The following is a 19,192-nucleotide window of genomic DNA, read 5'->3' as shown; positions in this document are numbered from 1 at the left end:
GCCGCTCATTAGCACCTGGAGGGGGGCAGCCCGGCTCCTCGTGGCTCCCCTGGGGCAGCGCCCCCCGGATCTGCGCGGCTGCTGGGGCAGAGCCTGGGGGGGGGGGGGAGGCCAGCCCCCAGCCCGACCTTTTCGGACCTCCCCCGGCTGGTTTCGTACAGCCCCCGGCTGGGGTCGCCCTGCCCCTTTCCTGGATTCCGAAACCCGTCCCGTCTCTCCTTCCGTCCCTCCCTCCTTCTCTCCATCCCTCCCTTCACCCCTCCCTCCATCCCTCCCACCATCCCTCCCTCCATCCCTTCCTCCATCCCTCCATCCCTTCCTCCACCCCCCCTCCATCCCTCTACCCCTCCCTCCATCCCTCCTTCCCTCCACTCCTCCCTCCATCCCTCTCTCCCTCCATCCCTCCCTCCTTCCCTTCACTCCTCCCTCCCTCCCTCCACCCCTCCATCCTTCTCTCCTCCCTCCCTCCATTGATCCCTCCACCCCTCCCTCCATCCCTCCCTCCTTCCCTTCACTCCTCCCTCCCTTCCTCCCTCCACCCCTCCATCCTTCTCTCCTCCCTCCCTCCATCCCTCCATCCCTCTCTCCCTCCATTCACCCCTCCCTCCATCCCTCTCTCCCTCCATCCCACCCTCCTTCCCTCCATCCCTCCCCAGCCACGCTCCGCACACCCGACCCGTGCGCTCCGAGCGCCCCGTGCCGGGCTCGCCCCCCTCGCTGCCGAGGAAGCCCCGAGAGCCCCCCCCCGCCCCGTGCCCCCCGGAGCTGCAGCTCCCGGCCCTTGGCCTCAGGGCGTGAGGACCCCGCTGCCCCCCAGCAGCAGCAATCCGGGCAGGACACGGGGTGCCGCGGGGCCGTGCTCCCTCCTCGTGCTCCTGCTCCACGCTTTTTGCTTTCTGTGCTCGCCCCCGGGCCCGGCAGCCACTTGTAATTTCGCAGGGTAAACCAAGGCCAAACGCTGAACAAAGGCCTAAGTGTGTGTGGGTTCAAAGCCTTAAACTTTAGCACCTACAGCTATAAAACTTTCTCTGTTGATCCTGGCACCGGCAATTCCCATCGCTGCAATACCCTGAAGGGGACCGTACGGCATTTTGCATCCTTACAGCCCGGCCCTGGCTCTTGGCCAGCGAGCCACTTTCCTTTACTCCAGCCGAAATGGGAGCAGAAGGTGGCTTTGGTGACATCGCTCTGGGGGCTGGGCACGTCCCAGCTCACAGCCTGCTGACAGCTCTGCCACGCCAGTGGCCCATTAATCCTGCTGGTGGATCAGCCCACCACCTCCTCGCGTAGGAGATGGGCGACAGTTTTCTCTCCTTTTCCAGGCTGGAGGGATGGGGATGGTTGGGTGTTTACCTGCGAGGCTGGTGGGAAAATGGTGCCGTGCTCCCCTGAAGGAAACCCAGGGGAGCGGAGCCCTGCAGCTGCTAACTCTGCCTGTGTAAGGCTCCTGACCCTGGCCAGGCATCCTGGGGACTGCTGGTCCCCGAGCCCAGCAGGGGCATAGCTTTCCCTGGTGCCTGGTGATGGGGTGCATGGAGGAAAGATTTCCAGCCCCTCTGTACACAGGCATCACCCCCGACATCTTCAGCCCCTCGAATCCAAAGCAAGTGGAACCCACCGACCTGCAAACACAGCGGGACGCCGAACCAAACACAACTCTCGGGCAGAACGTCTGGGTCAGGAGACACAGCTCGCTCCCTTTATTCACAGCACAATGGCTCGGTGCATCGCCCCACAGACCTCCTCTTGGAAGCTCACCTCCTGCTCCTCTCAGCCCCGAACCTCCAGCAGCCCTGGAAGGAAAGCCAGCAGCACGGCCGCCTCGCTAACGAGCTGGGCCTTAACGGGGGTCCCCGAGGCAGAAAGAGCCCCGCTCAGCCAGCAGGGCACGCTGCACGTTGGGGTTCGTACCGACGGCAGCGGCGCCTCGCCCTCACTGTGGGTAGCGGATGGTGAGCACCTGCTCCAGGCTCTCGCCGCAGGAGCGGGTGCAGCAGGGTTTGACCCAGCGCTGGGCCGACGGCCGGCAGAGCACTTTGGGGGCTGGCAAGTGGAAGCGCTGGGGCAGGGTCCCCAGCATGTCCTTCTTGGCCTCGCCAGCCCCCCAGTTCTTGGCGAGCGGCTGGGGGTCCCCCAGCGGGGTCCCCGTCTCGGGGTCCTTGCTGCTGGTGGCGTCGGTCGCCGGGCTGCCGACGGCCTCCTCCGTGACCTCCTGTGGCTTTGGTGTGACGTGGCACATCCTGCGCCCAAATCCAAGAAGAAGAAGGGCGCATTTGTCCTGCCCTGGGCAGCCCAGCCAGCACCAGGGCATGGCTCAGCGCGGCCCCATCAAACAGCGCGCAGGGAGGGAGCACGGAGGGAGAGGCTCTGGAGCACAGGGACGTGCCTGTGCCAGGCCACCATGGGCTGCAGTGGCCTGAGCCACCATGGGCTGCAGTAGCTGGCCCTGAGCCCAGAAACCTTCGGTACGGCTGAATCTGGCACCCTCCCAGACCAGCCCAAACCCACCTCTGATTCACATCCCTGCGGTTTATCCCCCTTTAGGTCATCCTCACCCCTCCAAATTTGTGCCTTCGCGTGGCAGACAAGCAGGGCTGGGGGTGCGGGGCCCCTCTGCCCCCCGACCTACCTGGGAGGGACCGGCAGGAGGCCGGGCAGCCTCTGTGCCGTGAGCGAGTGCCAGCACTGCACGGCCACGGCGTGCAGCCGCAGGATCCTGCGGTTCGTGCGCTTCAACAGCCTGAGCAGCGACAGCTCCTTCAGCACCTGTGGAGCGGGGCGGGCAGGGTGAGCACCCCGAGCACCACAGCCCCCCGCGCAGCCCCGCCGCGGGGACCCTTACCTTGCGGAGGTGGCTTTTTGGATCCCTGCTGCCCAGTGGGCAGGGCTGGTCCCCCATGTCTCCAGCCTGGGAGAGGGAAAGGCAAGGAGGCAGGTTAGGGTTAGGACTGGGGTTAGGGTTAGGACTGGGGTTAGGGTTAGGACTGGGGTTAGGGTTAGGGTGGCATCGAGCTCCTCCCAGCAAGCATCACCGCAGGCTTGCACTCCCTGGGCTCCTTTGGCGACGTGGGGACATGTCCCCACAAGGCAGAGGTGCGTAATTCGGGTAACCCAGCAGGGGCTCCTCCCAGCCCACGGCATTGCCCAGGAATGTCCCCACGATGGTGGCTGGGGGGGGCACAGTGCCATGCCGTGGGGCTGTACCTCCTGAGGGGCAGCCAGCTCCTTTTTGGGGGCCTCAGATGGCAGTGTAGGGCCGCAGGGTGAGGCGCTGGGGCAGCGGCAGAGGGGGACAAGGTCTGGGTTGTGCTCAGAGCTCGTGGTGGCAGCAAGGACAAGGGCTGTGACCTCACGCCTCTGTGACACCAGAGCCCCGGTCTCAGCACCCAGCTGTGCAAAGGGGACAAGGGACAGTCCTGTAATGGGGGGCACAGCTTAATGGGGAGTCAGCTCGGGTGACACAGCTCAAGACGTGGCTGGGAATGGGGCTCCCATTCCCTTCCTGGGGTATGGGAAAGCGGCAGGACCCCCCTGCTCCGGCTGGGCCCAGGGAATTGGGCAGGGACAGCCCAGGACACCGGGTGGGGACAGGGGAGCTGCCAACCTGACCATGGATGTCCTCGAGCAGATCCTGGGGACAGGACGGATGCACGGAGCAGCTCCAAAGTGCAGAAGGGACGGGGCACAGGGCCAGGTCTGCAGGTCGAGGGTCATCCCGTTCCTTCTTCCATCACCCTACAAGCCGGCAGCAAGCGAACCTGAGTAGGGCCAAAGCCCAGCAGTCCGGGTACAGCCCTGGGGGGGATTTACCCACATTTACCCGTGCCCGACCGCTGAATGTGGGCAGCAGCAGGACACGGCTGCACTGCCACGTGCTTCATTCAGCTGGGCACGTCACGGGGGGAGACCAGGTGAGGCGGCGAGCCCAGCGCACTCGGGGACCTGCCGAGGAGAGCACAACCCCACTGCCACGAGCAGCTTTGGAGGGCTGCCTTGCGTGGGTGTGAGCTATAAAACCTTGTTGTGGCTGAACTGAGACCTCCTTGTGTTTGTGTCCATACGTGAGCACGCGTGCATGCTTCCCACACTTCAATCCCCGATGGCATCTTCCCATTTGAAGCTCTCCCTTCCTCCCCTCCTGCCCAGAGAGGAGGAAAGCCAAGCCGTGCAGGGACCAAAAGGCTGGTGAAGAGCAGCGGGGCAGAAACAAGCAGCTGTCCCTACCTTGCACGGTGGGCAGGCAGCTCCTCTCCTCTGCGGTCCTGGCTGCGGGCATCTCTCCCAGCCCCGTGGTGCCCTCAGCACCGTGCTGAGCATCCCTCAGCTCCTCGGGGCCGGGGCTGTGTGACCACACCGGGGTGACGGGGCAGGCACCCACGGTGAGCCTCGCTCCCCCCCGGCCCGGCCGCCCATCCAACGTCAGCAGCTCCGCGTGCTTCCCCGCCGCCGTCCCCGGCTCTCGGTACCCAGATGACTGTGAGCAGCGCTTCGCCAAGCCGGGGAAGGTGTTTTCACCCAGCCGTGTTTAACCACAACACAGCGACAGAGAAGGTGGCTTAAATGTCACTGCTGGAGGAGGCTGTTTCGGCTGCTCCGCCTCCCACTTTCCCTGCCAGCTGAGCGGGGCCTGGGTGGGTGTCGGGACCCCGAGCTGCCGGGATGGTTTTGGGAACAAGGCCACACCGGGATGCCCAGCCCTCGTGCAGCACCAGCTCCACAGGCTGTTTGCAGGAGTCCCCAGGGCCACCCTCTCTCCCCGTGGGTTCCCACATGGCAGCACCAACGGGGTCACCGTGCCGAGGGTGCAGCCCACCAGCCTCCCCATCCGCCTCCATCCCCAGCCCCCTTCCCACCCTGAGGGCTCAGGTCGGGGGGCCGCGGCCCCGCAGCCCACAGCTGGAGGGTCCCACGTCCCCTCCTGTGGCTGCCTCAGGAGGAGGCGGTGAGAGCAGGAGCGCTGCGCGAGGCAGCCTCCCACGTGGCCCGTGGTGACCTTCCCCGCCGCACGCAGTGCGCCCCGGTGCCGTGGCAGACAGGGCGGCTCGCGCACCCTCTGGCTCCCACTTGGCCCCCCCAGCAGGTAAGGGCTGCACCGGCCCCCGGCCAAGGCGGGTTTGGGGCAGGGAATGGGGAGCGGGGGGCTCCAGGCAGGAGGTAATGGGGTGTCCAAGCTGTTTGGGGGAGCAAAGTGCTTTGGGGGAGAGCCCAGAGCTCGGCAGTGCAGTGCTGGGGTGAGCAGGAGGGTGAGGGAACGTCACCTGGTTTGGGGGCATGTGGCTTTGCATCCATCTGAGCACCCAGCGTGGCTGTCCCTGCCAAGCTCCTGTCCTCCCCTGGCCCCACAGACAGCAGGGAGGTCGCAGACCCCATCCCATTTTGCCCACCCTTCACGGTGGTATGGCACAGCTCTGCTCCGAGGGCTAACGGGGCTGGTCCCGGGCACCAGGGCAGAGAGATCCCGCTCCCCCCAGCCTCTCCGCAGCCCCTCGCCAGGCCGTGCCCTCACCCTGCAGTGGTGCAGAGCAGCTGCAGAGGGCACAGCACCCACCTGGTGCTGGCTGGGGGCTGCTGCAGGCATGTCCAGCTCGGAGATATCACCCGCTTGGGGCCAGTTGTGCTGCATTTCTATTAAGCCAGCTGAGTTTTAAAGCTGATGTTGTGCAGGGAAAAAAAAAGAAAAAAGAAAAAAAAATTTTTAAAAATCATGATTATGGCAGAAAAGAGCATCCCTGAGTGGCCGGGCTGTCACTGACCCTTGCTGCTTGTGTAGCCCCCGTGAAAGTAAAAAGAGCTGGTGCGGTTTCCCTGGCGTGGGAAGCCAGCCAGGGCTGGGAGCCGAGCACAGGGGGAGAATAGTGGGGGCGGTGGGACCTGTGGCTGGCATTCAGAAAGCCAGAGAAATAACTCAGCACCAGCTGAACCTGCTGCTTTTTGGCAGCTCCTGCCCAACTTCAAAGGGGCTCAACCTCGCTCTTGCATCTGTTCTGCCTCCTGGTGCCACTGCCTGACCCACTACGGGTCACATCGGCCCCAAGCCCTAGGAGGGGCTTCCCTTGCCCCCCGTCAGCCCTCCCCAAACCCACCATGGGAGCCCCGAGCTGTCACGGTGAGATGGGGATGGAGCCAGCCCAGCCTGGCCCTGGCCCCTTCCCCCTGAGGTGCCACCCTGTCCCCGCAGCACCTACAGCCCCGCGGGGTGCAGGGACGAGCCAGCCCCGAGGCAGCATCCCCCCCAGGGCCTGATGCTCCTCTGCCACGGGGACCAGTGTCACCAGCATGGGATTATTGCCAGCCTCACAGATGCTGTGCACCCAGCCCCACCACTTCCCACCCCTGTAACCCTGCTCCTGGTGCTCTCCTAGATGCTCCTGCTCTCCGAGCCCCACGGGTGACGCAGTGCCTCCGGGACCTGCCTGCAGCAGTCCCACAAAATGTCCCAAGAAGGGGGGCTGCCGGAGGGTGCCGAAAGCAGGACCGTCCCGGGGGGGCTCAGCCTGCCCCCGAAGAAGCGGGCGATGACAGCGAGGAAGGCGCTGCCGGCCCCGGGCAGCCCCAGGCACTGGGGCTCCACACCAGCTCCAGGTGCCTGGGTGCTGCCGGGGGGGCCCAGGGCTGCCTGCCCCTCGCCCCAGCACCCACCCCGCTGCGTGAGGACGGTGGCTCCTGCGGGCACCCAGCAGCCGTGGGCACGATGCGCCCTGCCTGGGCACACGAGGGACCCCGGCTCCACCACAGGCACTGCTGATGGGGCAGCAGGGGGCTGCCCGCAGCCCCCGGGCATGGCCACCACCTGCAGAAGGGGCTGGGGCACCCCCCGAGGCTGTCCCGGGGCCAGGAGCTGCCTGCACGCCCCAGCCTGGATGTCCCCCAGCAGGCAGCACGGGGACAGGCAGGACATGGGGGTAGGGGCGGTGGGGGCCCTGCCGGGGCTCTGGTCTGCAGCCAGCCCGGTGGCACCAACTGGGGCTGGGAGCGCAGGGGGCACAGAGCTGGGCGGGGGGCTCCCCCCGGTAACCCCATTGCCCACAGGCAGTGTCCCCAGGGCACGGGTGTATTACGGACTGGCAGTGGGTACGGGCGAGCTGAGCAGGGCAGCTGCCAGCCTGCACGATGCCAGCATCCCCCCACCCACACCAACCCCCTCGGAGCCCCTCAGCCCCTCACCTCCACCTTACACCAGCGCTGCCCCTCCGCAGCCCCCTCCCAGGGCGACTTCCCCGCAGGGGACAGGCGAGGAGCCTGCTGACACGGGGACCGTCCCCACGACGCCCACCCCGGCGCCTGCCCACGTTTCCACCTCCCCAGGGCTGACCCCCACAGCACCGTCCCACGCGTTGCTCTACTCCCAGCCGCTCTGCCCCGCGGTCGCGTACCGGCAGTGCCGAGCCCCGGCCGGCACCGGGGGGCTCTGGGCCATGCTGCTGCCCACGGCCAGCACGGCCTTCGTGCTGCCCCACTTCCAGCGGGGCTCCCTGGCGGTGCTGCCCGGCGGCGAGCAGAGGAAGGTGGAGGAGCTGCGGGAGGAGGATTTCCTGCGGTGCGCGGCGGCCGGCACCGAGCTGCGCATCAGCTCGTGCGTGGTGCGGGGCATCCGGAGGAGCTCGCACGCCGGCTTCGCCTCCCTGCGGGTCTGCCTCGGGGAGCAGGACGGGCAGGTGCGTGAGGGGCTGTCCTCGGGAAGGGGATCCCCACACCCCCAAATGCACGGGGGCCGTCACAGTGCAGGCACTGACATGAGCAGCCATCCCCTGCGCTCTCATCACCCAAAGGAGCTGCCTGGGCTTTGCAAATATTTTTCCCCAAAAGCTCTGCGCCTCCAGGAGCTGGCGGTGAGGGCTGCCAGGTGCAGGGAAGCGGGCAAGGACATCAGTCCTGCTCTGCGTGGAGGGAGCGGGGCCGCGGGGAGAGGCAGGCCAGGCTGCATGGTCCCACCTACATGTCCCCACCGGATCACCAGCCCCATCCTTAGGGGACCCTTCCAAGCATCAGCCCCAGAGAGCTGAGAGCGCGTGGGCAGAGCGGGACCAGCCAGCCCTGGCACCCTAACCACGGAATCGGGGGCTTTCCTCAGTGCCAGGCTGGCCCCGGCCCTACAGAGGAGAGGGTCAGAGGCCAGGGAGGGCTAAAACGGGTGAACTCCAGCTCCGCCACCAAGCTGCTGCATGGCCTTGTCACGTCTCCTGATGTGGGAGGGAAAGAAGGAGCTGCGGGGTGTGGTGGGGCTGCCGGGCTTGTGGAGGGCAGCTTGGGAAGGAGGTGGCCAGCCTCCCGGCCTCAGGAGGCTGCCCTTCAGCAGTGGGGCGAGCAGGGGGTGCTGGTGGCGTTGGGGCTGCTCCTGATGCAGGTGCTGGTGGCATTGGGGCTGCTCCCGACGCGGGCCCTCTCCTCGCCCTGCCCAGGTCTCAGTGGAGGTGCTCCAGGAGTTCCCCTTCTTCGCCCGGCACCGGGGCTGGGTGTCCTGCTGCCCTCACAGGACCTGCCAGCTCTACCAGCTCCCGTGCCAGCAGCTGGCCGTCGGGGACATCTGCATGGTGTGGAGCCTGAGGAGGCAGGGACACGACACCCATGGGGCTCAGCGAGAGCCTCCTGGGGACCGCTAGCCCTGGCGGCCACCGCGTGCCCCCGAGGGGCATGGCCAAGGAGCCGGGCACGGCCGGGCGGTGCGGCCCCGCTCCCCCCGCCGAGCTGGCCCCCGTGCTGCGGGGATGCTCACTTCTCAGCAGCCACATTCCTTCGAGGGTGTTTATGGCTTTGCTGTCTCCCCGCTGTCCCGGACTAAAATCTCCCCTTTTAAGGGAGCCTCGGGAACTCGGTTGCTGGAGTTTCACAGGCTGCTCCCTCGCAATGTATTGCCTTGGGGAAAAAAAAAAAAAAAAGAAAAAAAAACACAAAAAACTTGCCTTGTTTTTCTCTTTGCTCCACGATTTACTGAGCGAGTCAAGCTGCGTCTCATTCCCAGCGCTGCGTGCAAAGAATAAGATCTATTTTCACCACCGAGTGATTCACCTGCCTGGCACTAGCTCACCTTTCACTTAGCAGCTGTCTCCCTGCGCAGCTCCATCCTCGCCTCCCGCCCCGCAGCACCCTGACTCACCTCCTGTTTTCTACAGACCTGTAATAGAAGGGAGAAACCTGACCGGGAGCGGCAGGAGGAACGAGTCACGTTGCGTTTTCTCCTGATGACGGGCACGCTTTGATGCTGGCTTCCCCGGGGACCTTTGGCAGGAGCTGAGCTCTGTGTCCTGGAAAGAAGATGTGTCATTTCCTACCTGGGCTGGCGACCCGGATCTCCAGGGGACACCTCCCAGGGACCTGGGAATTGCAGTTAGGGCAAGTGCTGGTGACACACGACAATGCCATGAGCCTGCACCCGCGGCACAAGCGAGGCAGGATGCTGCTGCGGGTAGGGGCAGACCCTGCGGGTATCTCCCAGGGGCCGGCAAGGCTTGTGGTAGGGAGCCCAGGGAGCAAGTGGAGACTCTCCACCGCCTTCAGTGTCCCCTCCGTCCCCTCCTGCCTTTTGGCCGGGGGCAGGCACGCCTGGCCGGGAGCAAAACTCATTACGTGGGGCTGGCTTGCCTGCGTGCGTATAATGGGAGTAAAATGGGTGCCCCGCTGCGCAGCACGGCGTTTGCTGAGGAGCTGGGATGAGTCAGTCTCCGTGCGGATGATATCAGAGCTTCTCCAGCCCCCTCCCCGCCAGGCGGGACAGAGGGGACGCAGCAGCGGGGTGCCCGTGTGCGGGGTCCCTCGGCGCTGCCGGTGCCGTCACTACCGTGGGGATTTGGGGAGCCGCAGGGAGCTCGCGAGCGCAGAACCGGCCTCAACGCCTCGCAGGGGAAAGCGGTGCCAATCGGCGCAGACATCTCACATAGCAGAGACCTGAGCTAATTCCCTGGCTCTGCCTCTCGCCTCCCCGCCGGCAGGGCCGGGCAGGGCCGAGGGGTCAGCAGCAGGGACCGCTGATGCTGGAGCACGCTGCCCGGACGCGTGCCGGGTGCTCGGAGCTGGGGGCAAGCGAGGGCCGGCGGCTGCCCCGAGAGCCTCCCCCTTCCTGCCACCGTCTTGTGAGCAAAGCTCGTCCCTCGCACCCAGCGGCACCCACGGGAGCTGAAGCCAGCAGCCGTGGGCAAGAGCAGGGGGTGCAGGAACAGGTCCCCAGCTCAAACCCGTTTTCAGCAGCAGGAAGCAATTTGGGGACAGCAAAGGGACAGTAGCCAAAGCAGAGCTGGGACGCAAACAATACCCAGTTATCTCCAGCCATGCAGACAGCGAGATAAACAGGCTGAGAGGGGCCGGCAGGACGTGCCACAGACGCTGGGAACTCCCCGGGAGCTGGAGGAAAGGAGGCAGAGGCCTGGAGCAGCCTGCGTGCGGGGCTGGCGCTGGGCACGGCGGGCACCGAGCCACCCCGCTGGGAGCAGCCCTGCTGGAAGCGGGCAAAACACCCCAAAAGGGGATTTCGGGGGTGCTGCCGGGGGAAGTCAGGGCGAGCTGCGGAAGGAGTCCATGGCCCACAGAGCGAGCTGTCCGAGCTGCGTCAGCTGGCCGTTTGGGGAAGAAAAGCCAAAAAAAAAAAAAAAAAGGGAGCGTGAATCACCAGCGCGCTCCCTGCCCTGCCACAGGGGCTGCTGTCCCCGCCACGCGTGGGGCAGAGCCCCCGGCTCCCCGCCGGCTGCCAGCGGGCTGCAGAGGGGGTGACGCTGCCCAGCCGTGCCCCCCAGCCCACCCCGGGGACCAGCGACCCTACAGGGGCACCAGCACCGCGGAACGCCCCCCCCCCAGGGTACCTCTCCTCTCCATGCGCACCGCCTGCTGCGCGCCGCCCCCCCTTTTTCCCCTTGTCCCCCCACCCCAGCGTCCCCATCCCCGCTCGGGGGACCCGGGGGGGGTCTCCCCGCTGCCGGTCCCCGCCCGCCGGGGCCGGGCTCGGCGGCACCGCCCCGCGCAGCGCCCAGCACCGCCCCGCAGCGCGGCATGGGCGAGCGGCGGCCCGCGGCGGCCCCGCGCTGAGGCGGCCCGGCAGCAGCAGCCGAAGCCGCATGTCGGGCTCCGGGGCTCGGAGCCGCAACCGGCGGCTGCCCGGTAAGTCCCGGCCGGTAAACGGCGGGGGGAGGTCGGAGGGGTTGGGTGGGGGAGGACGGGCAACGCGGTACCCCCCCCCATCCCCGTCTCCTCGTCCCGCGGCGCAGCTCGGGGGCGCTCCTTGCAGAGCTCGCCTCGAAGCCCGGCCCTAATAAAACGGGGGCCCCCAGCCCCCGAGCCCCGGTGCTGGCCCCCTGCACCCCGGCTGCTTTGTGAGGGGCTGCCCGGAAAGCTCCGTGCCCGGCAGGGGGATGCGCTGCGGGGGCACCTGCCCGGAGAGAGCCCGAGCTCGGGCACCTGTTGGGCCGCAGGTTTGCGGGAGTGGGGTGGGCACCCCCCGGACCTCCCCCCCGAGCACCCGGAGGAGCGGGTGCCCCCCCTCCGGTAAGGTTTAGGGCCAGAGGAGGCCGAGCAGAGCGACAGCAGGTGCGAAGGTGTCGGGGGACGGGGTGCCGTAGCCCTGCCTTGCGTCTGGTCCCTCCTGGGTGCCCCGTCCTCCCGCTTCCGCGGGAATTGAATAAGGGACCGTAAATAGCAGGGTCTTATGACACAGCCTCTGCTGGGGAAGGAGCTCTGGGCGGCAGGGATATTTTTAGTGCTGAGACGCAGGGGATTTGGAGATCGCTCGGAGGAGCGCAGGCGATGAGGCCGCTGCTCAGACAGGGGCTGTAAGGTGCCCTGGCCTCCCCGTCCCGTCACCCCCCTGCTTCTCCTAGCAAAGGGCTCTGCCAAAACCACCGCCTCCCTCGCACTCGCCTGGTGCATTTCCTCTCACCGGGGCTAGGGTTATTTTTTGCTTTGCTGTAACACGAGGTCAGGCGTGCCGGCCGGGAAGGGACCGCGCAGGGAATTCACGCTCAAGCAGCCAGTGTCCGGGCGTCCCCTCCCCACCCTGCACGCTCCTCAGCGGCGTGCCCAGCTCTCCCCTCCGGCTGCTTCTCCCGAGGCTGAAGGAGCTGAGAGCCCCTGGGACTTCCTTGTGCCACGGTGGTTTTGCTGGGGCAGGGCTGAGAGAGAAACGCTTGTGATCTCTGCGGGGCGTCCCAGAGGATGCTGCGGCAGCCGAGGAGCTGCCTCTTCCCCCGCTCCGACCTCCTCGCAGGGGCAGGGAGCGCGAGGTGCAGCCCGCAAGCCAGCGGCAGCGGGGTGCCCCAGACCGCTCTGGAGGTGCGCGGTCAGGGGGTCGGCTCTGGGAAAGCGCAGGGAGAGGGGCAAAGGAGACTGAGCGAGGCTGCCCCAGCTCTGCAGGGAACGAGCCCAAGCTCGGCACAACCTCTCATTTAAACTGCACGCCTCGCCGTCACCCCTTTCCAAAGAAGGTTCTGAAAAACAAAACTCAACTCCCTTGAAATTTCCACGAGGTATCAAAGAGCTACGGTCTGAAGAAAAGGCCGTCCCCATCCCCTCTTGGCCTCGTGCCTCCACTAACAAGCCTTCTCCCACCCCCCGAGCACACCCCTCCCATTCACCAGCACAGAGGGGGGTTTGTACTGGGATCCCACGGACAAGGAGAAATGGAAAACGCGTCTCCTCCCCGGGGAAACGCAGCCAGACAAGTGAAACGCGCTCAGCTCCCGGCGTGAACGCCGGCTGAACACCTTTCCGCCGGTGCTCCCTCGAGCTCTGTTCTGCCCTCGCCCCATGCTAGCCACATCCCAGGAGCTGCTCCCCTTCCCTCCCACGGCAGGGAGGATGCGGACGGGGCAGCTGGCAGCGCCTCACTGCCCGGCGAGCCGTGAGAGCCGGAAGGATCCGCAGGCAGCGGGGTGCTCGGTGCCGGCCCAGGCGCGCGGGAGGTTCAGCCACCAGCGAGGAGGGCCTGGCGCTGAATGCAGATAAGCCTCCGGCCCCTTGGCTGAGCTCGCTGTAGTAATAACCATGACAATAGCAATAAAAGGCAGGCCACCAGCAGGTACTGACAAATCCCCCGCGGAGCACAGGGGCCGCATTGTGCGTGTGAACGTGTCCCTCGGTGGGAACATGCCAGCCGGATGAGACAATCCCCGCCACTGACAGCCAGGGAGCGTGACCGGCCGTCACATGGGGAAGGGCAGCGGCAGGGAATGCTGCTCTCCTTTATGTCCCCAGCCAGGGTTGCTGAGTAGCAGCCACACACTAGCAGGGCTGTTTGCTCCTCCTGTGCCCGGAAAGGCCCGGGAGGAGGGGGAAGGCTCCGTCCCCGACTCTCACCACGGTCACGGGTCAGGCAGAGCCCAGCGGCGCAGCTGCCGTCTCCCGCTGCCGCTGTTACGTACATAATGGCATCTCAGTGCTCGTGCCCGGCGCCCCGGCCGGAGCTCACAAACAAGTTCATAAACAGGTCCTGCTGATTCCTCCCGCAAGAGAAATCCCGGCGTGCCCTCCCCGTGCACCCACAGGAATGCTGCCACCAGCACTGGTTCCGGCTGTCCCCGTCGCGCCCTTCCGAGATGGACAGCGAGAACGTGAACAGCGAGGATCAGCCACACTCACAGCACCACAGGCAGCACCTGCCAGCGTTTTGGTTTATTTTGCATTTGCACTGCGGGATTTGGAGACTCTCCACCTTACCTTGAAATCAGGGCGCCTTTGGGAAGATGCTGCACAGAGAGAGCTGGTCCATCCCCCCCAGATCTGGGAGCCTGAAATGAGACAAGGCGGGCAGGCAAGGGGTCACGTCCTCCTGCTGATAAAAAGCTGGCACAGTCTGCGCTCTGAGCCCAGCCCGATGAGCTCTCCTCAGCCCTGATGAACCGTGGGCTGTTTGCCACAGATTTGGCACAGCTGGGCTGGGGGGCAGAGCTTTGCCTGGGAGAGGCAGGACAGGGCTGGCTCCAGCAGCAGCAAAGAACCAGCCCTGTGATTAGTGCCCTGGTCACCTCCGTCCCTGTCCCAGTGCAGCCCCTCCTTGTCCCTGGCTGAGCCCTGCTGCAGGTGGCAAGGCAAAAACCTCCCCTGCGCTCCGTGCTGAGGGGCAGCAGCACCCGTCAGCTGCTCGTTAAGCAAAGCTTAACCCGGACCGTGCTTTTGCCACCACGGCTCTCAGCCCAGGTTCTGCTCAGCACCGCGAGCCTCTGCGGGTGCCCAGTGCTCAGGTCAGACGTGCCAAAGCAAAGGGCCCTTCAGGCGGCCGGGGCTGCTGCCCCGGCCATCCCAGGAACACGCTGAGCAGTCAAAAGAGGAGCAGGGCCACTTGCAGAAAGAGCTCCTGAGGCAGGAGCCTGGGGTCCAGCTGAAGGATGTCCCAGAGAACGGGGTGCAGAGGGCAGAAGAGCACTGAAAGGGCTCTCGGGATGTGCCGTTTATCTCCGGGACATCTCCCCAGGCCCGCCGCCTCTCTCCCGTTGGGTCCTACACCACCGAATGTTGCTGACAGCCCCCGGCTGCCCTCGCCCCTGCTCCTGCCAGACAGGGTGGGGATGCAGAGCGCTGACTGCTGCTCGGCTCCCTCCCTAGCCCGGAGGAGTGGAAGGTTTGGGCTGCGCTCAGGCAAAGCAGGGGATGTTTGTTTGGTTCCCTTGGTTACTGCACTGCCTGCTCCAGTAATCACATTTTCCTTGTGCCGGCTGGGCCAAGAGCTGCAGAGAGGAAATGCGGAACAACTGTGGCCGAACACCAGCCTGGGAACAGCCAGGGTCACTAGCTGTGGCCCCTCCGTGGCGTTTGGGTCCTACCTGCTGTGGGTACCCAGCCCCCAAGGGATGCAGCACCAGGCTCGCTTCTGCTTTTCTTCAGCGACTGCCCAAGGGCTCCGTCGTTCCCGTGCGAGCCAGGGACACAAGCACCGGCGCTGAACTGCAGGAGGAATTACAGGAATGAAAATGTTTGTGCAGGCAGAAGCCAAGCTGGCTGTGCAAGCAGGGGATGTGAGCGCGGGAGCCTGCGAGCATGGGTGCGGCTGTATTTATAGCGACGGTGGCGGCAGGGGTGGCAGCAGGGGTGAGCGTGTGCAGGGCTAACGAGGTTCCTAATCCCTTTTGTTCCTTATGCATTCCTCAGCCCAGAAAGCCTGGAGCACTGACACCAATTCTTGTTGCAGGGAGTTTCCCCTGCATGTTGACATTCACGGGCAACCCTCTGTTTTGCAGCAAGAAAGATGAATTCCGAACATGTGCAAACCGTGGCTGATCTCACATCAACACCCTTTCCCCCCTCGATAATTTACTTCAGCAGCAGTGAAAGCAGCATGCGGTCTCCCAGCTCCTAGCCGCCCTGAATCTCAGAAGTGAGGTCTGAGGCTCCGGCACAGCAAGTGCTGGTGGTGCTGCCACTCCAGCGTGTCACAGCCGCTCACGGTGACCAGATCACTGTGCAGCAGCAAAGCGGAGCAGAAGGGAATCGCCTAAGCTCCAGCACAGCAGTGCCATGTGAGCTGGGACAGGCAGGAGGGCTCGGACAGCCCCGCCTGGCCTGACCCTCCTTGCCTTCCTCCCCAGCCGACATGGAGCAGGGGCAGCGCAGCCTGGACACGGAGCAGATGCAGCAGCAGCAGCTGAAACTACGGGAGCGGCAGAAGTTCTTTGAGGAGGTTTTCCAGCACGACGTAGATTTCTTCTTCCCCGTGTCTCACCTGCAGATAGAGCATCGGAGACGTAAGTGCTGTGGGCACCGGCACGGGGCTGGGGGTATTTCAGGGAGCTGGCACAGCCGTTAGAGAGGGGTTGGATGTCCCCAGTCCAAAGGCAGCTGGGGACGTGCCTGTCCCACACGGACACAAGACCACACACGCTGCGTGTGGGTGTACGTGCGGGTTACTCACACCACTTAACCAAAGGCACTGAACTTGGGTACCCTGGCTGGCTCCCCACGTAGTTACTGGCTTGAGACAGGCTCCTCCAGACAGCAGTTTGGGACAGGAGCAGGGGATGCAGCGAAACAGCGAGGTTTTGCAGAGGGATGTTTTAAGGAAACAGGATTCTCCCGGGGACCTCTTACCAGCAAGTGGAATTCAGTTTCCCACTGCGAGGCTGGCCTCCCACTTTGGGGTCCTGCCTGGCGTCTGTGGGACAGGCAGACCCCGCCCCACAGGCTGTCAGTGCCCTTTGCCTGGCACTTGCACTCACCTTTTTGCTGGCCTCTCTCCCCGCAGCCCCCTTAGGCAGCATTTCCTCCATGGAGGTGAACGTGGACGTGCTGGAGCAGATGGACATGATGGACCTGTCGGACCAGGACACCGTGGACGTGTTTCTGGGCTGCGGGACAGAGGAGAGCAGCGGTTCTGGGCCCCTGCCAGGTACAGGCAGCCAGAGTACTTTGTGGTCCAGCACGGGAGCTGTTCCTGCCCCCAGCATCCCCACCAGCTCCTTCTTCGGCCCTGGCCGCCCTGCTCTGTCAGCCGCCCATCCCAGCGCTCAGCGTGCCTGCGTACACACGCACACCCCCTGTACAAAGACAGCCCCTTGGTGTCTGGCCAGCTGTGAGGTTGGCCAGACTTTACCCTGGGCTGGTCCCTGCCTCTGTCCACCTCCACAGCCCAGAGGTACAGAGCCCGTAAATATATTTCGCTGCAGAAGACAAGAGCTCAGACACTTTCCAGAGTCTGCAGGGCAAATTCTCTTGTCCCAGAGCTCCTCCAGAGCAGCCCGTGTCTTGCCATGATTTTCTAGGGCCCCGCCACGCTGCAGAGCTCCCTGGACTAAGCAGGGAGGCTGCAGGAGCCCTCCTCTCCCCAGCCAGTTCCTATAATCCAGCAGCAGAGCTGTGCTGGGGTCCCACAGGCGAAGCCTGGGGTGCCAGCACCCCACGCACACGCGCTGCAGCGAGTCACCGAGGCCAACCCAGACCCCTCCCAGCACATCCCGCCGGCTGCAGCTGGCAGCCCCCCGCAGCGTGGCTCCGAGCCGTGCCTCACGCGAGGCAGAAAAGGCTCTGCTGCCAAAAATGGGGAAGGAATGCAAGGCACGGCCTAGCGCCCAGCCGGGGGGGAGGGTGAGAGGGGGAACAGCAAACGCGTGGCTCCCACTGCACCTGAAAGTGGGGTGGGGGGGGGGCAGTGCCGCCTGCGGAGGAGCAAGGTGCGTTGGTGGGGATACCCGTGAAGTTTAGGGGGCAAGAAGCCTCCAGAAGCCTTTTTCTTCCTTCTCTTACCTCTCTCTGCTCCAGGGGCGGACGCCAGCCAGTGCCCAGAGGGAATCACCCTCCCAGTGCCCAGTGCAGCCGAGACCAAGTCACGCATTTCCTCCACGTCGTCCGTCTCCACGGATCCCAACAGCTTGGACACCAGCGAGGAGGGGGCCGAGACCCCCGTGGTGCAGTCGGACGAGGAGGACCTGCAGGAGGACAGTCCTAAAGAGCAGGCGGCCAGAAGCTAGCAGCCGGCTCTGCCCTGCTCCCGGCCTCCTCCGTACGGACCCGCCAGCCTGGAGGAAGGAAGGCTGCTGGCACTTGAAACCCCATCCTGGACTGCTGCCCTGCAGGAGAGGGGAGATGTTTCCCCCCCTCTCCCTCCACAGGTTCTCCTGGCAGCCAAGGGAGAAGGAAAGGGGTGTTGTTAGGCTCCCAAAATTAACTCTTCAGGCTTTGCTGCTAACACTCCCTGCTTCATCCCCCCCCCGCCCGAACGCTGAGCATCCTACAGTCCCACACCGTTCCCAGAAAGCCATCCCTTGGGATCCCGGCTCCCCCGGTCCCACTGACAAGGATCCTTTCCGGACAAGCATTTAGCAACAGCAGACACAAAAATAACACTCCTGTCTAACCCAGCAGCGGGTGCGTGTGTTATTGGGAGAAAAGAGCGCTGGGGATGAGGGTTAGGTGGGGGCTGCAGGAGGGAAGATGGGGATAAAGCAAGCGTGCTGAGGGTACGGCTGAGAAGCAAATGGCCACATTTCTCCTGCTCTACATCCCAGCTCCAGCACGGGGTGGGAGCTGGCAGCACGGACCTCTGCTCACTCCACAAAGAAGGATGGGCGATAGTGGAGCTGGTCACCATCCCGTGCCGCCTGCCTCACGGAGGCTGCGGCGTGGGCACAGCTGTCCCAAAGAGGGCTGCCAGTGACCTGTAACTGCCCACAGCAGGGAGATATCCCGTGCCCACCAGCTGAGAGGAGTACTTCAGCACACGCAGCGCCAGCGGCTGTTGCTCCCCAAGCCTGGTACGGGGAGCATTGTCCCAGTTGGAGGCTGCTTTGAGGAACGCAGGAAGAACCACTGCAGAGCAAGCCAGGGGCTGCTGCCTCTATCAGTGGCTGCAGGCCAGGAAAGCGCTGTCACTGCTCTGGCTGTGTCAGCACAACCGCAGTCACCCTGAGGGGGGAAGGAGACCGCGAGATAAGCAACAGTATCCTGGCAATGCCGTGCACCCAGCTGCTTCCCAGGGGTGCTTGGACCTGCTTGCCATGATCCCTCCTGCGCCGGGCAGCCATGCACGGAGGCTGCTGGGTCTCTGGGGTAAGAGGAGCGGTGAGCTCGATCATGTCCTTGTCCCAGCGCTGTCCCGGCGTGACCTTCCTTGGGGTGCCCCCATCTTGCTGGCGGCTGATGAAGGCAGCGTGCATCCAGCCGGATCCCTGTCTGAAGATCGCTGCTGCCTCTGGAGAGAGCACGTCGAGGAGTGAGGGGGACCAGAAAACGGAGGGGCAGTCTGGGAAGAGGAAGCTGTTGCGGACAGGCCCGGGACACAAGGAAAGGTCTGGGACGCAGGGACAGGGCTGAGCCACGAGGGCAGTGTTAGGGCACAGAATCACAGAATCACCTGGGTTGGAAGAGACCCCCAAGATCACCTAGTCCAACCTCTGACCTAACACTAACAAGTCCTCCACTAAACCATATCACTGAGCTCTACATCTAAACGCCTTTTAAAGACCCCCCAGGGATGGCGACTCAACCGCTTCCCTGGGCAGCCCGTTCACGAGGACAGGCCCTGGGACATGGGGACGGGCCTCGGGACACGAAGACGAGGTCGGGACACGAGGATGGGGCCGGGACACGGGGACCTCCCTGGGACACGGGGACCGCCCTGGGACACAGCAGGGCCCTCGCAGCGCCCCCGCTCGCGGCAGGCCCCAGCAGGCCCCCTGAGGGGCCGCCCCGCGGGCCGAGCACCGCTCCGGCACGGAGCCCTCGGCTCTCCCCGCGGGGCGGGCCCCGGCCCCCTTCCCCGCCTCCTTCCCCGCCCCCCCCCGCCCAC

The 19,192-nt window shown here is 65.1% G+C and overlaps 2 protein-coding genes across 2 annotated transcripts; one reads left to right on the top strand and one right to left on the bottom strand.

Annotated features, from left to right (window-relative positions):
* Nucleotides 1-750: 750 nt before the first annotated feature.
* TP53TG5 (TP53 target 5) lies at nucleotides 751-8,401 on the bottom strand. Its single transcript, XM_066978334.1, has 6 exons — nucleotides 4,225-8,401; nucleotides 3,605-4,138; nucleotides 2,843-2,908; nucleotides 2,630-2,766; nucleotides 1,912-2,240; nucleotides 751-1,793 (listed from the first exon to the last, which is right to left on the bottom strand). The coding sequence occupies exons 3-5, from the start codon at nucleotides 2,897-2,899 to the stop codon at nucleotides 1,934-1,936; spliced, it is 501 nt and encodes a 166-aa protein (XP_066834435.1). The 5' UTR covers nucleotides 2,900-2,908; nucleotides 3,605-4,138; nucleotides 4,225-8,401; the 3' UTR covers nucleotides 751-1,793; nucleotides 1,912-1,933.
* A 2,523-nt stretch (nucleotides 8,402-10,924) lies between these two features.
* Nucleotides 10,925-17,765, top strand: DBNDD2 (dysbindin domain containing 2). Its single transcript, XM_048046373.2, has 4 exons — nucleotides 10,925-11,085; nucleotides 15,501-15,656; nucleotides 16,154-16,297; nucleotides 17,167-17,765. The coding sequence occupies exons 1-4, from the start codon at nucleotides 11,043-11,045 to the stop codon at nucleotides 17,373-17,375; spliced, it is 552 nt and encodes a 183-aa protein (XP_047902330.1). The 5' UTR covers nucleotides 10,925-11,042; the 3' UTR covers nucleotides 17,376-17,765.
* Nucleotides 17,766-19,192: the final 1,427 nt, after the last annotated feature.

Source organism: Anser cygnoides, chromosome 16 (genome assembly GCF_040182565.1).
Source record: "Anser cygnoides isolate HZ-2024a breed goose chromosome 16, Taihu_goose_T2T_genome, whole genome shotgun sequence".
Lineage (NCBI taxonomy): Eukaryota > Metazoa > Chordata > Aves > Anseriformes > Anatidae > Anser > Anser cygnoides.
This window is presented reverse-complemented; position numbering and strand designations above follow the sequence as displayed.

What these genes read in the sequence shown, in the direction of transcription:
- TP53TG5 (XM_066978334.1), bottom strand. Translation starts at nt 2,899, where the DNA reads ATGGGGGACCAGCCCTGCCCACTGGGCAGCAGGGATCCAAAAAGCCAC. An exon ending in CAAAAAGCCACCTCCGCAAG is followed by an intron (nt 2,767 to 2,842) that starts GTAAGGGTCCCC and finishes CCCGCTCCACAG; the next exon opens with GTGCTGAAGGAGCTGTCGCT. An exon ending in CTCCTGCCGGTCCCTCCCAG is followed by an intron (nt 2,241 to 2,629) that starts GTAGGTCGGGGG and finishes ATTTGGGCGCAG; the next exon opens with GATGTGCCACGTCACACCAA.
- DBNDD2 (XM_048046373.2), top strand. Translation starts at nt 11,043, where the DNA reads ATGTCGGGCTCCGGGGCTCGGAGCCGCAACCGGCGGCTGCCCG. An exon ending in CCGCAACCGGCGGCTGCCCG is followed by an intron (nt 11,086 to 15,500) that starts GTAAGTCCCGGC and finishes CTTCCTCCCCAG; the next exon opens with CCGACATGGAGCAGGGGCAG. An exon ending in CGGTTCTGGGCCCCTGCCAG is followed by an intron (nt 16,298 to 17,166) that starts GTACAGGCAGCC and finishes TCTCTGCTCCAG; the next exon opens with GGGCGGACGCCAGCCAGTGC.